Here is a 16,415-nt window from a genome sequence, read left to right as displayed (position 1 = left end):
GATTCATCAAATCAAGTAAAATCAACAGATTTCTCTTTGTAAGGTACCCTGTTGGATGCTGTGGAGAGTATAAAGGTGTACCACATCCCCATTCCTCAGAGAATTTACAGTCCAGCTCAATAGCACTTAAAATTTTGTATTATATTCTTGACAAATCAAGTATATTATATAAAACAATCCAATATCTCGGTTCCACAGAGGCAGGGCAGGATTTATCCTGATTTTTGTAAATGAAAAACTGAGGTCTAGAAAAGTTAGGACTTGGTTAGTCAGTTCGCTAGAGGTGAAGATGAAATAGAATTTAGTCAATAGCATGGGATTAAGACGCCACACTTTGAGAAACACTGATGTGACAATATGAAATTATAGTATTATTAGGAAACTTAGCCAGTTGTCCAGTTCTGCATCCACATGATGACTCAGGCAAAGCGATTTGATGCATAGAATGCTTCTCTTAGGGATGAGAGAGGGTATGTGACTTGCTTGTAGTCATACCCCTAGCTGTAGAACAATGTGTTCATTATAGGCCTAGGAGTATTATATTTATGATACAATGAACTGAAAGTCTTAACACACATAGGAAGATGTTTTAATAACTAATAGGTAGGAATACTGATTTATATGCTATGCCTCTTTGGTCCCTATGCCCTAATCCAAACCTGTTTTTTTTTCTGATTTCCCTGGAGTTTTGTTACCTGCTAAAGATTCCTTCTTGGGAGGAATCAGTAAGTTCTTTTTAAGCTAACAGCTTTTATAGATTTCTTGGTCATTTTCAATTTAGTTTGGGCCTCACTTCTCTCCAAAAAGTCATTGAACATTTATTGGTACCTGTTAATACAGTGGGCTGGGAGTCTAGTGTATGTGGAGGAAGAGTGATTAAAACAGACCCTAATTCTCGTCCGAAGATGAGGCCGTAAGGCAGTGAGTGAGTGAAGATGGAGGAAGTCCACAGGAATTCCAGGAGGCAAGGCCAGAGAGCTAGGTGGGCTTTGTCTGAGGGTGTTCAAGCGTGAGAATGATCTGACAGGTTCAGGTTTGCAGATCACCTTTGCAGGTTTAAGATCAGCTTTGCCAGAGAGTAAATGATGGATTTGAGGAAGGAGATTGGTGGGGAAACAGAACAGTACATGTAAGGAAGGATGAGAGTGAGATCCACTCTAGTGGGGGCCTCAGAGGTGTAGGAATTATATTTTTTAAAATGACAAAACTTTACTGAGGGACCTAGAAGAAGACTTGAATAAAAAAAGAACCATACCATGTTGTGTAAAGAAAGACTCACTATTGTAGAAGTATCAGTTTTCCCCCAATTAATCTATAGTTTCTTAAAAAATACTAAAAGAATTTGAGGGAAGATATGGGAAGTCAATAAAATGATCTTAAAATCAGTCCAGAATAGTAACATGTAAGAATATCCAGGAACATTTTACAGAGAATGGGAAGAGGAAACCAGCCCTACCTGATATGAAAATATATTCTAAATATTTTATTATTAAAAGAGAAGGTACTCTAAACTGAACCAAGTGAGTCAAAATCCAGAAACAAGCTCAAGTAATATAGAACATGATAAAAATAGCATTTAAAAAGTGGATAATTTAATAAATGCTTAAAACCTTTGCCTAAGATAGTATATTAAAAAAACAGAATAGCACACAACCATTAAAAATTGAGCAATACGGTGCTTTGTGACCACCTAGAGGGATGGGATGGGGAGGGTGGGAGGGAGGGAGATGCAAGAGGGAAGAGATATGGGAACATATTGTATGTGTATAACTGATTCACTTTGTTATAAAGCAGAAGCTAACACACCATTGTAAGGCAATTATACTTCAATAAAGATGTTTAAAAAAAAAAAAGAAAGGAAAAAAATAACTGATGAGAGAAAGGGAGAAAAGTCTGAAAATATAAAATGAAAGATGAATAACAATATATAAAACAGGTATGTAGAAATGACCATCATGAACCACTATTTACTAATAAATTAAGAAATTTAAATGAAAGTCATAGATTTCTGGAAAATTCAGAATTGTTGGATATCAATGAAAAATCTTAATAAACATATAAATATTAAAAAAAAAATTTGAGCAATAGGAACTTCCCTGGTGGTCCAGTGGTTAAGACTTCGCCTTCCAATGCAGGGGGTGTGAGTTCGATCCCTGGTCGGGGAGCTAAGATCCCACATGCCTCTTTGCCAAAAACCAAAACATAAAACAGAAGCAATATTGTAGCAAATTCAGTAAAGACTTCAAAAATGGCCCACATCAAAAAAATCGAGCAATAGACCTGTATTTATTGACATGCAAATGCGTTCAATATACATTATGATGTGAAAAGACAATTACAAAATTGTATACACTAGCATTTCATTTATAAAACAGAAAATAACTATATGTATGAGTATACATGTATAGAAAAATTATGAAAGGATACACGAATATGTTAACTGTGGTTACCTCTGGATGGAGGAATCGTGGGTGTTATTTCTTTCCTTTTTTTCCTTGTGTTTTGATTTTTTAAAATTTAGCAGTGAAGATGCATTACATTTCTAATCAGAAACTTCAAGATCTTTCCATTTTGGAGAACAGTGAAGAAGAGGGAGGGATCCAGTGTGAAAGGCCATGGCAGGGTTCAGTTAGGAGTGGAACATCCTGTTGGCTGTTGCAAGCCAGGTGGGTTACTGGTGATCTTCCAAGAGCTGCCGCATCTCCATTCACTGCAGCAACGCGGTGTGGATGGGGAATGAGAAAATGCGCACCGCTGAGTCAAGACCACTGGCTAAGGAAGGAAGGGGGTTGCTTGGGTTGTTTACTAGTCAAGGGACAATAGAAAGGGAAGTCCCAGATACAGAAAAGGGGAATGGTTAGTCGAACGAGGGGAAGGACTTAAGGAAGCTGGAATGAAGGAGATCTAGAGCATAGGAAGAAGATGAATACTGCATAGAAGGAAAGAAAGCTTTTCCACCAGGAGGTGAGGGAGAGGGGTAGACGCCAGTGCTTATAAACGTATAGGTGGAGCACAGGGAGCTGATAGCCTTCCCTTGATCGTCCATATTTCTCTCAGAAGTGGAGTGCACACTAGTGTGCTAAGAGAAGGAAGAGAGATGATAAGGTAGGGGACAGCAGTGAAAATTTAGCCTACAGGGACAGCGAGGGCTAACTAGGGACCTGTACGATTACCTGGTGGCACTAACGTAGTCAAGGTTGGGGACTGACTTCATATTGATAATAGACGTGTATGTGATCATTTTTCCCCCTTAACAGCTCTCTGCAACACAGGTATAACAGCTGAAAAAGAGAGCAATTGGGCTAATTGAGGACTAAGCTTTGTATAGAGGATAAGATAGAGTGACCATGGAACCAGAGACGTGAGGGAATTGGCAGATTTAACGAATGATGCATGAAGAAGTTGCTCTCCAAGTTTAATTAATTGTGCTGTCTAATAAGTTTATGTAAATTTAAGTGGTATTTTGATATCCAAATACATGTAATTAAAGTAACTTTTAAATTTTTTAATTAAAAAAAGATGAGAGTTAAGTAGTAACACATTCCTGGTTTTAGCTGTGGGAGTAGATGGCACAAAATGGAATGGAGTTGAAGAAATCAAAGTTCTCTGAAGCTAAGGTGTTCTTGGGATGCTGAAGCCAGGCAGGAATGTGGTGAGTGTGGGCTAGAGAGGATGAGCCACGGTCCCTGAGGAATATGAAGGATTGACAGCAAATGATAGCAATGAGAAAGGGGATTTTGTGAGCATTAATTGAAGGAGGTATAAGTCTCAAAGACAAAAGGATAACCACTTGGATGGGATAATTGGCAACAAAAGAATGTTGGTACAGACCCCATGGGGGGCGTTTTGGTTGCGGGGGGGGGGGCTATAAATGAAAGGTTGTGACCTTACTTAACAGGTTTTACTTAATATAATTTTAGTTAAGTTACATTCGTTGGAATAATTTTCAACTGCAGATTATACAACACGATGAAAAAATGGCTTGAAGTTAGAGCATTATTGTTGCCCTAACTACAAGGCTAGAGGTGGGCAGCCCCAAAGTTGATTCAGCTATTCAGTGGTGTCATCAAAGACCCAGACTCTTTCCCTCATTACACTTGGGCATTTCCATGTGTGCAGGTGATGTCTCCCTTTATGTTTCAAGGTGATTGCTACAGTAGCAAGTTCATGCCCTCAAGCAGTAGCATTTGGTGTCAGATGCACAGGTGGAGAGTGAGAGCTGGGAGGTGAGGAGGAAGTACAGCAGAGAGTTTTCTACAGTGGTCTTCTTTTTTTTTTTTTTTTTTTAAAGGATTTTCTTATTTATTTATTTATTTATTTATTATTTTTTGGCTGTGTTGGGTCTTCGGTTCGTGCGAGGGCTTTCTCCAGTTGCGGCAAGCGGGGGCCACTCTTCATCGCGGTGCGGGGACCGCTCTTCATCGCGGTGCGCGGGCCTTTCTCTATCGCGGCCCCTCCCGTCGCGGGGCACAGGCTCCAGACGCGCAGGCTCAGCAATTGTGGCTCACGGGCCCAGCTGCTCCGTGGCATGTGGGATCTTCCCAGACCAGGGCTCGAACCCGTGTCCCCTGCATTAGCAGGCAGATTCTCAACCACTGCGCCACCAGGGAAGCCCTACAGTGGTCTTCTTATTAGGAGAAAAATGCTTTCCAAACCTTGCCCATATGTCTCATTAGCCAGGACTGGGTCCCATGTCCATCTCTGGATCAATTCCTAGCAAACGGGAATGTGGTTGCCTTGGACCAGTCCTTCATGGCTGGCAACCAACAATGTCTGCTACAGTAGGCAAATTATAATATGCTCCACTCTGTGGAAAACCAACTTCTCTAATACATTACCTCGTTTGGAGAGGAGGGCAGTACAGAGTGAGAGGAAAATTCTCAAAAGAGGGAATTGAGAAGGAGAATGGGGAAAGACATGAAGGTATTTTGTCCAGATGCAGCCATTAAAAAACATACTGTTAAAAAAAATTTATTATAAAGAGTATGTGTTAAAATGGGGAAATATCCACAGTATATTGTTAAATAATTTTAAAAGGATCACAAAACAATGTGTCTAGAACAAAAACCATTTGAGGCATTAGCCAACAACCTAGTCACTTATACTTTGTATTTTCTTGTTTATGCAATGTTGATTTTTACATCTTGCTCTGAAGAAGTTATAATTAACATCGTTATTTGTAGTTTCAGTTCCCAATGACTTTTCCACTGTGGGTTAATAATAGCCGTCATGATGAGGTAATGATTCCTTCTTTCTTTTTTAGCCATTGCATTTTCCCTCAAACACCAACAATATTTCCAGGCTTGGTGAAAATCAGTGGTGATTTTCTTATTTCTAGTTAGTTGAGACTGATCCTTTACTTACTCGGCATTATCATCACTTCCAGGAATGAACCATACATGGCTCCTTTTCATTCTCTCTTCAGATTACGTATTTTGTTAATAAAATTTATATAGGAAACCACTTTTATTATGCTTTCATCCAGTTGCATAGAAGCAGTAGAAGTAGAAAGCCAACACTTGCAGTGAGGGAGGGGCCTTGCCTTTGTTTCTGCTGAAGAGCCCCAAGGCCGTGTGTTGCCTTCCTCAGCTAGACCTCCCCTCCCCTCCCTTTTGAACAAAGCTGCCATGTGGCTTGTGACTCATCTCCAGGTCCTCCCATTTATTACTTACTTTCAATTTACCAATTACTACTTTCCAGGTAATCCGAAGCTTTAAGGAACCTGCTTTAACCTTCCTCTTGCTTTGTCAGAATTTGTTTTGCCCTTTGTGATTCGGGAGGAAGCATTCTCTGGGTACTCCTAAGGACCAGAGTGAGAAGTAGGGGGATCCTGTTTATAATGCAGTCTTTGCGACCCATTGTTAACATTGTGAATTGATCGGTGAAAGTGTGAAGAAGCCCACTGTCAAGTTTTGAAGTAGAGTACGGTGTGGACGGTACAATAAGCTTGATGTGGTAAATTCAGGCAGATTCTCCTTGAGCGCAAAAGTGGAAGGAGTGAGTGAAATCTCCAGGGCATGAATGAACCCACCTGATTGACTACCCAGGACTAGGCTTTGTTATTCACTACTTCATTGCTTATGTAGTAATATTGTAGCATATTTTACAGGAGAACTGTGATTTTTAAAAGATCCTGGGACTAGATTCAGCAATTCTACTTCTAGGCGTATACATCCGAAAGAAATGAAAGCAGGGTCACAAAGAGATACTTGTATTTATACACCTATGTGCATAGCGGATTCTTCACAATAGCCAAAACAGCCCAAGGGTCCATCAGCAGATGAATGGACAAGCAAAATGTAGTATATCCACACAATGGAATATTAGTCAGCTTTAAAAAGGAAGGAAATTCTGACACATGCTACAGCATGGATGAACTTTGAGGACATTATGCTAAATTAAATAAGCCAGTCACAAAAAAGCGAATACGTTATGATTCCACTCATATGAGGTATCTGGAGTGGCCAAATTCACAGAAACAGAAAATAGAAGGGTGGTTACCGGGTCTGGGAGGAAGGGAGAAGTGAAGAGCTATTTAGTGGGTGTAGAATAGAGTTTCAGTTTTGCAAGATAGAAAAAGTTCTGAAGATTGGTTGTATAAGAGTGTGAATGTACTTACTACTGAACTATACACTTAAAAATGGTTAAGATGGGAAATTTTATGTGTATCTTACCACAGTTAAAATTTTCAAAGATATGTTAGTAATCAGCAAAAAAGGAAAAACAAAGAGATCCCAGGACTGGCCCTTATTATTGTCAGTAGTCCTCTGCTTTATGACTTTATCATCACATGATCTGTTACTTCTATTCCTGTAATTATAATCCCTACCTTAAGTCAACATGTTACCAGTTTAGTGTAAAAAAAAAACCTTTGTTTTGTTGATCTGTGAGATTCCTTTAACATCCTGCATAAGAAGCAAACTGGGTAGGAGATCTTCATAAGAAACAACAAATCATTATGAAGACACTTCTGTCAAAACTTGGATAAAAAATTTGAAAAGACTGTGATTTACACATTGTAAGGAGAAAAAAATGATTATCCTTGTACAAGTTGTATATGTCTTATTTTTAATTTTTAAGTAGATAAGCTACTGATGTATACTTTTGTTGCTAAAACCTTGAGGATGTGAATACATCACTTAGATTTAGGTAGATGCATCCAAAAATACAGAATTGTCTATTGAGAGCTGTCAGCTTTGTAATTTACTGTATGGAATAAGTTGGTGTTTTCAATATCTATTTATCTTATTTATTTATTTTTGGCTGCATTGGGTCTTCACTCCTGTGCACAGGCTCTCTCCACCTACCGCAAGCCAGGACTCCTCGCTGCGGTGCGCAGGCTTCTCACCGCGGCGGCCTCTCCGGCTGCGGAACACGGGCTCTAGGCACGTGGGCCTCAGCAGCTGTAGCACGCAGGCTCAGTAGTCGTGGCGCACGGGCCTAGCTGCTCCACGGCATGTGGTATCTTCCCGGACCAGGGCTCAAACCTGTGTGCCTGCATTGGCAGTCGGATTCTTAAGCACTGCGCCACCAGGGAAGCCTTTCAGTAGCTTCTGAAACTAATCATACCTTTTGTGTAGTTGGAAAAAAAGACCCAGTGATAAAACTTTTTCCCATTAGAAAAGCTTGAGGTAGATTTTCAGTTTGCGTGTTTGTTTTGTTTTCAAAGAAGTAAGAGGATTACTACTCTAGAACACCTAAGAGAAACTAATTGTTGTTACAAGGCTTTGAAGACTTCTGGTGTTCAGACTGAAGTCCAGAGTCTTTCTAGGGGAGTTGCCAAGGATAAAACCCCATCTAAAGTCACTGGGAGCCAGACTTCATTCCATGATGGTGTCCTGTTGAAACATGCTCCCATGTCACATGTTTCAGAAAGATACAGATTGAGGGCCTCCAGTGACTGTTTATCATGAGTGTGACTAGACATTTTATACCAGAATTGTACATTGTAACATTAAAAGGTTTTAAACCTATGTTTAACTTAATTGGCAGTATCCGTAGTTTCATTGCATTGCATCGCTAGGATTACTGTGAAATATTTGAGTCTTGTGTAAAACGGATTAATTTAGATTAAAATCTTGAGGAGCTAATTTAAAAGTATGTCTCACGATACTATAAATTGAGATAGAACAGATGATAAGCTTAAGTAGAGAATCCTTTGAAATGTCTTTGATCGAAGAACTGCTTGTGATTCTGAAGGAAAGGTGTTTTTTTTCTTGCCTTGTTTAGTGTTACAGTTGATTCATTCATATAATGCTCAGGAAATGGGACCAGAGTTCTCATTCTATTTGTGACCAGAGTTCCTAACATAGGTGAATATATTTCCCTTTTCAGATTAGGTATTCTGATGAAAGATTAGGTGTTCCGATGAAAGATTGGGGTGGGTCCCCAAATCATACTTATTACAAGCCCATAATGCTCATCAACCTACCTTGCAATGGAATTACTGAAGGAAATGAGATTTTTGGCAATTTTTTAAAAAATCGTTAACTCAAGTCTCACTAGTTCAAAACTCTAATTGTAGCTGGATATTATAGGTTTAAAAGAAAACCCAGTTTGCTAACCAAAAAAATTTTTAAGTAGCCTAATAAAATCTAAAGAGTGGTAATTCTTATGTAGAACCAACTTTTTTTTTTTTTTATGTTTATGTTTATGTTTTTTATGTTTTTTTTATGTTTTTTTATGTTTTTTTTATGTTTATGTTTTTATGTTTTTATGTTTTTTTTGTTTTTTTTATGTTTTTTTTTTTTGAATGTTTATTCATTCCAAGTTGTTTTACTCTCAGTGGTTCTTAAGTCTTGAAGGACTGTCTGTCCCTCAACAGTGCAGTCTTCTCCAGAGTTTTCATCTTTGGAAACTTAGAAGGTAACCCCAGCCAGTTCATCAGATCCATTTAGGTGGAGCTCAAAAAGAATTCCAGTACACCTGTGTCATTGCACACTTGCTTAGTGCTTTGTTCACTGACCTTGCGGCACTGGCCACATTTTCTTCTAGTTGTTTGTTACTCTGTCTCCCTCAGGAAACGGGACACTTCAACGATTATCATTTGTTGAATGCTAACCGTGTGCCAGAAACTACTTCTTTACGTGCATTACTTCATTTAAATCTCGTATTATGAAAAGTAAGCACAGTTTTCTCCTTTTTTTTTTAAACAAACAGGGTAAGGCTTTTTTTTTCCTTTTTTTTAAAATTTTTATTTATTTATTTATTTATGGCTGTGTTGGGTCTCGTTTCTGTGCGAGGGCTTTCTCCAGTTGCGGCAAGCGGGGGCCACTCTTCATAGCGGTGCGCGGACCTCTCACTATCGCGCCCTCTCTTGTTGCGGAGCACAGGCTCCAGACGCGCAGGCTCAGTAGTTGTGGCTCACAGGCCTAGTCGCTCCGCGGCATGTGGGATCCTCCCAGACCAGGGCTCGAATCCGTGTCCCCTGCATTGGCAGGCAGATTCTCAACCACTGCGCCACCAGGGAAGCCCCTGTTTTCTCCTTTTTATAGGTGGAAAACTAAGGCTTTGGTTTTGAATAAGCTGGGATATAAAGACAGAACTCCCTGAAGGAAATACCAATACTGTAAACCAATAACCAAATACAGTCCAGCTGATGAACAAGTGTCCTCACAGCCCCTGCCAGCTCTGAAGCCCCTGATGCTGCCTAATCATTTCTCTAACCTTTATATGAACAAAATCATTCCATCCTCCCTTTACACACCATTCTCACAATATTTGGGGAGGCGGGTAGGTCAGTCTTATTAACCCCAGATTTCAGAGGGCCATATCATGGTCACTATCTTTTTTTTTTTTTTTTTAATTTTATTTATTTATTTATTTACTTATGGCTGTGTTGGGTCTTCGTTTCTGTGTGAGGGCTTTCTCCAGTTGCGGCAAGCGGGGGCCACTCTTCATCGCGGTGCGCGGGCCTCTCACTATCGCGGCCTCTCTTGTTGCGGAGCACAGGCTCCAGACGCGCAAGCTCAGTAATTGTGGCTCACGGGCCTAGTTGCTCCACGGCATGTGGGATCTTCCCGGACCAGGGCTCGAACCCGTGTTCCCTGCATTGGCAGGCAGATTCTCAACCGCTGCGCCACCAGGGAAGCCCTCATGGTCACTATCTTAAATTCCTACTTTCAGACAGTTTCCGAGTTTTAAATTTTGTATCTGATTTTATCAGCTGTAAAATTAGAAGAAGATGTGACATTGGTTTATTTTCTGAATGCCCCCCTCCTCCATGCTAGCTGATACTGTCAGCAGTAAGTGCTGCCATTTATTGAATGCCGACTACTGTCAGTGCTTTACAAACAGTGATCCTATGGAGTAGGTTTTCCTATTTTTACAGACCTGAAAACTGAGACCTGGAGAGGTTAAATGGCTTACCCGGTTTTCCATGCTCATTCAGCCTTTGATCTAATGAAGGAGTGCACTGGGGATTTGAATCCAGTTTTCCTGGACTCTGGTTCGAATCAAGACTCTGTCTTTTGCTAGTAGTGTTACTTTGGGCTAATTACATACAGTTACTGTGTATCAGTTTCTTGACCTGTAAAATGGGTCAATAATATTGTTTACCTCAGTGTTGTGGTGTGGACTAAGTGTGTTACTAAAGAGAAGGTGTTTAGAGCAATGCTTGACACATAGTGACTGCTAAGTAATAGGTGCTATAATAATAAGAAGAACTACCATTGATGTTATCATTGTTTACTGGATTTTAATTGTTGGAATCATGTATTAAATCATATAAAAGTATATGAAGTAAAAAGTGTGCCTCTCTCACCAACTACTTCCTCTTCCCAACATTAACCATGGACACCAGTTTGGGGTATATCCTTCCAGAATATTTCCTATGCCATCTGAAACTATTTTTAAATCATCCTTTCATTAATGAAATACAGGTCAAGAGTGAAATTTTTTGTAGTGATCTTGAAAATGGGAGAGTGGAGCAGTAGGGGGAAACAAATTCATTCATTCAGCAAATATTTATGAAATGCCTTCTATATGCCAAGCACTTTTCTAAGTGCTGAGGATTCAGCATGTTAAATTTCTGTTTTGACCATTGATTGATTTTCTTTTTTGGTTTTATTTAGGATATGATGTTTCAGCTTCTCCGAGGTCTGGACTTTCTTCATTCTCACCGAGTGGTACATCGTGATCTAAAACCACAGAACATTCTGGTGACCAGCAATGGACAAATAAAACTGGCTGACTTCGGCCTTGCCCGCATCTACAGTTTTCAGATGGCTCTTACCTCAGTGGTGAGTGAGAAAGTGCTGTTCTTTCATTAAACTTAGTTTTCTACTTTTGAATGACAAACTGCCCCCATTCCAGGCCCCTGATGTTATTGCTGCCCGTGGTCAGTTGGTGGACAGAGTGTCTTTGCACTTTTTATATAGCAGGCAGTAGGAGGAAAGTGTTATGCTTACAACTACAGACATATCCGGGCTGGGCTTGTTGTGGACAGAACCCATTGCAGAAATAGACGGTTGCTTCTTAGCCACTAGAAAGGAATCAGTTACAAGTTTCCAAATGGTTTTGCCATATGGCTTTTTGCCATAACCACTGTTTTCAGAGCTGCTTATACAGTGTCTAGGGAAACATAGCTCAAGGTCAGGGAGGAGAGAGCACCAGGAATGTTGACCTGTCTGCAGCATCCTAGTTCGAGAAACAGCCAGATACCTGCACAGGTGTGTGAAAGCACTCCTGTGAAGCTGTGGTGCACGGACTGTGAAGAAATGAAATTTACAGTGAACTTGGATGATCCGTGAACAAGTAGCACCACCCTGCCAGGTGAAGGCTTCATCCAAGCCAAAATACAAAGAGTAAACCCAAAGGCTCTATTTTGGCAAAGAATGACAGTTATTCTGTTTTTTGTCTCATTCAGACACAAAACCATACTTGCTACTGGCTCTGGTTACCTTCTATTTCTCCTTATAGTTCATTGTTTCTGAGATGAATTTTCATAAAATTGTGCACCCAAAATATACAAAGAGGAGCCTGGAAGCAGGCATTAATATCCCTTGTCTTTGAAGGACCTGTTTTCCATGCAGTGAATTCACGCATAGATTTTTTTTTTTTAAAGCCAAGTAATGTTCCTTTGCTGTGCTACTTATTTGGGGCAGGAGGTTGATATGGAGAATCCCTTTGATTCCCTGAAGACTACAACCATGCCCTCAAAGCATTATATTATGCCTTAAGTAAAAGAATCTTCTTGGGTCAGTATGCCATTTTCTACATATAGTCCATCTTTAGCCTCAAAGTGGTTCTCAGTTAAGGGCAGCACTGCGCTGGGGGGAGGGGGAAACATTGTTGAGAAATGTGTGACGGCATCTTTGGTCATCATAACAACTTGGGGGATGGTAGTGGCTACAAGGAGGCTAATATTCTGCGCAACAAAGAATTGTTTCCCCAAATTCCAGTAATGCCTCAGCTGAGAAGTAGAAATTCAGGAGGGGAGTTGGAAATTCTCTAAGAGAGATAACTTGCCTTAGAAAAACATTCAATTTGCAAAAGTGTTCTGCTTCCTCACCCTGGAAATACGGATACTAGAACCTGGATGTGTAAGATCACGTACCTTCCCAACATTATATACTTTACCTAGGGCATCAGAATTTTTACAGAGAATTCCTTAGAATGTGTCACTATTGTTGAAAGATAAATCATTCTTGTTTCCTCTTTGCCCAACGTACACCGTCGCTTTTGAGAAGACAGGACACAAGATGGTGTTTAAAGGATAAATCTCCGATTTGGGCTGGGTCAAGTAAGCCCTTGTGTTCTTATATAATCACACCAGAAAGGGCTGAGTCTGTGTGTTTCCCCAGTGGGAAGGGTGAGGTAGGCTGCAGCTTCCCTAGGAAGTAGTTTCGTATGTTGTTTCAGGGCCCTGGGGAGAAGCTTGAATAGGCTTTGCAATCCGGGCAGTCATCAGGGGAGCAGATGGAAGGAACCAGTCTCCTTCGGTACATTAATTGAGGGAAGGATGAGCCATAACTGAGACACTGTATTTTGATCCCCCCCAACTGGGCACTGAAAACCATAAATAAAAACAGGAAACCCAGTTGAGTTTGTTTTTTTTTTTCTTATTAAATGTGAGGAATGATAGCCCAGCTTGTGCGTAACACCAATTAACATTCCATTCTTGCTGAAAGTTGATATGTTCAGACAGGAAAATGGAGACAAATGATTTCATACAGAAAAGGGGAAAGGCAGTCGTAAATACCTGATTTTTCAGTATCTAGTGTGTATTGCATACTCTGTATTTCTTATGTGACATAAAGTAAAAAATATTAGCAACTGGGAAAGACTGGAACAAATTCAGACTTTATTTGAAAGAGTCATAGTTGGAACTTAATGTCAATAATAAAGAATATGATTCCTGTAGGGTACCACATTAAAATTTTTTCCCACTGTTTATTTTTCTTTTTAAGGAAGAATCCATTTCTATAGTGATACATTGGTTTATGTACACACAGTGACACATAAAGGCCTGGAATCCGTTTTTTCAGACTGAACTGGTATTTATTTTTTGTATTTCTTGAAGAGAAAAAGACTACATTCCACTTCCTGGAAATACACATTTTTTAGTGGGTTATGTCATACAGGAACTGGGAATCAACTTGATTTGTGGAATGTTAAAGAAATTTACAAGTTAACTGATTCGAAACTGACATTTTGCAGCCAGGAGAAATGCTAATAATATAATACTTACCTTCCAAAGCCTGACTCAAATGTCCCGTTCTGGTACCCCCTGCAGAAATTAATCCCCCCGTCCTCCCTCATTGTTTCCAGAGTAACGTCTTATTAATGTCTTTCATAATACTGCTTTCTATCTTGTTTGTAATTATGTCGGGGTTTTATTTATCAGGCTGTAAGCTCCTTGAAAGAGTTGGCCTTTGGGGTAGAAATTAATTTAGGACAGTCATCATAAGTCCGGACTCTAGTTGTGGCTGTAGTTGGTATAACATAGGGCCAAACGACTCGGCTTGTCTTCATCTGCTAAGGGAGGGCTAAGTGCCCTTAACTGGGTGCCTCTTGCGTGACCTTCAGGTGCCCTTAGGGAGTATTGAGCTCTTGCTGCTCAGTATACAGTCAGAGTGCACATGTACCCGTGGAGAGGAAGTGTTGTTTATACCTATTTCTCTCAAGGGTGTGGAATCAAGATGTGGATGGCTACAGTGAATGCCTTAGACTCAGGCAGGACGGGCCCCTGGCCTGGGTTTCATGCTTTAGAGGAGCCTGTGCTGGCCCTGCTCCTGCCTTGCCTCCCTTGATGGGGCACAGAATCCAGGGTGCCTGACACCCAGCCGCACTCAGGGCATTGGAATTCCCTGACTAAATGGGAACCGCACGGGCTCTTCTCAGTCCTTCCTCCTAACAGCAGATTGGGCCACCTGTGTCCTCACCCCATGCATAAGGGGCAGCAGTTTGCAGACATCGGGCAGAACGGGGACACACAGACTGGGGTGGCCGTAAGCACTGCGTGAGGCCCCTTGTCCTGCAGGGAGGAGCTGGGGATGTGAAGGGAAGTGGGGCTTGTTACTCAATGCCTGGCATGGGTTCTACTTATCAGAAGAGTTTCTGTGAAACCCTGAAAATCAACTTCTGTGACCTGTATTGAAATAACTACATTTGTGGAAAACCAGAGAACAGGTTAGAGGGAGCTTCTTTCCATTGCACATAAGTGACATGTACGAACATGACCGATGTGATTATATAAATCTTTATGGCAGATGCATTTCAAGAATACAGGCATACCTCGTTTTATTGCGCACCATTTTATTGCATTTAGCAGACACTGCATTTTTTACAAATTGACGTTTTGTGGCAACCCTGCATCACGGCGCCATTTTCCAACAGCATTTGCTCATTTAATGTCTCTGTGTCACACTTCGGTAATTCTAGCAGTATTTCAAACTTCTTCATTATTATATTTATTGTGGTGATCTGTGATTAGAGATCTTTGATATTACTATTTCAAAAAGATTATGTGCTGCTGAAGGCAACATTTTTTAGCAATAAAGTATTATTTAAGTAAGGCATGTACATTTTTTAAGACCTAATGCTATTGCATACTTAATAGACTATAGTATAGTGTAAACACAACTTTTATAGGCACTGGAAACCAAAAAAATTCATGGGACTCGCTTTATTGCCATATTCGCTTTATTGTGTGGTCTGGTACCCAACCCACGATATCTCTGAGGTCTGCCTCTGTATGCTTATTCAATAGAATGACTATACAACTAATTAAAATTGTATTGAGAGTCATTCTCAAGTCAACATTTCTAAGAAGTTCCCGTGTTGGATGCAGTGTGTAGTGCAACTCATTTTTGTCTGTCAATATGAAAGGGAAGTAGAGACCAACCTCTGAGCGGGCAGGTTGGGTCATACCCAATCGCACACCCGCGTCTGACAGGGAGAGTCATAGAAGCAGAGCCTTGCCCATCACCAGCAGCCCGACGATGACTCTGATCATCATGAAGCCCTATGAACAGCAGCTCAGGGAGGGAGCAGGTCTTGACTTCTCTGTTTATGATGAAAAATCCCTGTTTTTTTTTTTTTCCTGAACTGACCCATACAGCATGTAGGGTGATACTGTTGCCATTGGATTTGGTGGTTTGGGAACTCCTTATCAACCATCTCATTTTGAAAGTGGGGAAACTGAGACTCAGACGAGCAGTTTGTAACCAGGTTAAGTCTGAATTCACCAAATAGATTATAAATGGCTTGGAGAGTACTAATGTTTATATTCTGGCTCTCGCCCATCATCCCCTTTCCCTTCCTCTTCTCCCCACAGTGGGATCCAGTACTTCATAGAGGGTATCAAACTAGGTTCTGTAGACCTCTTGGGTTCTACAAAGGGTATGCAGAGATTCCACAAATGTTCAACAGTCCATTTTTTGAAACATATTTTAAGTCTTGTTAAAATTGTAATTAAAAAACAACTAGCTCATGTCATATTTTGACACAGTGGAGAACACTGAGGCATGAACTTGTACCTCCTGGTTAACTTGTTATTTATGTAGACCTCAGAATAAAACTTCTTTTGCCACAGTTGCGAATACTGGAACCTCTCCTAAATGTATCATTGCTTAGGAAAAATGAAGTGTTCTCTTGATTCACTCCTGTGTGTATCTGCTCCCTTAAAATCATCCAAGTGCCTGTTCACGACAGCGCACGCATCGTGCTATGCTCACTGTATGACATGAGACCACTTTGGGGGCCGTTCAGAGCAGTGCCAGGGTTGACGTTTTTATATCCAGATGTAATTGCCAACGCCCGTGCAGTTAGAACCAGTCACTCCCCAGGACAGCCCCCGTGAAGCCACCTGTGGATAGAGAGGAGGCTGCACCTTAAAATGAGGTCATTCCTTTTGGGGCCTCAGTAACTTCACATGCTGGGATGAAGTCCAGGATTGGCCTGCCATAAACCAA

At 40.6% G+C, this 16,415-nt stretch overlaps 1 protein-coding gene across 6 annotated transcripts in view; it reads left to right on the top strand.

Moving 5' to 3' along the window:
* Nucleotides 1-16,415, top strand: part of CDK6 (cyclin dependent kinase 6) — a 237,502-nt gene that overhangs the window by 102,193 nt on the left and 118,894 nt on the right. For all 6 annotated transcript variants that reach the window (XM_057550531.1, XM_057550528.1, XM_057550529.1 and 3 more), the window contains one exon: nucleotides 11,073-11,240. In XM_057550531.1, coding sequence (XP_057406514.1) covers nucleotides 11,073-11,240 — 168 coding nt within the window. The remainder of the gene's footprint in view (nucleotides 1-11,072; nucleotides 11,241-16,415) is intronic.

The sequence above is a fragment of the Balaenoptera acutorostrata genome, chromosome 7 (genome assembly GCF_949987535.1).
Source record: "Balaenoptera acutorostrata chromosome 7, mBalAcu1.1, whole genome shotgun sequence".
Taxonomy (NCBI): domain Eukaryota; kingdom Metazoa; phylum Chordata; class Mammalia; order Artiodactyla; family Balaenopteridae; genus Balaenoptera; species Balaenoptera acutorostrata.
Note: the sequence above shows the minus strand (reverse complement) of the source record. Positions and strands in the feature narration are given on the sequence as shown.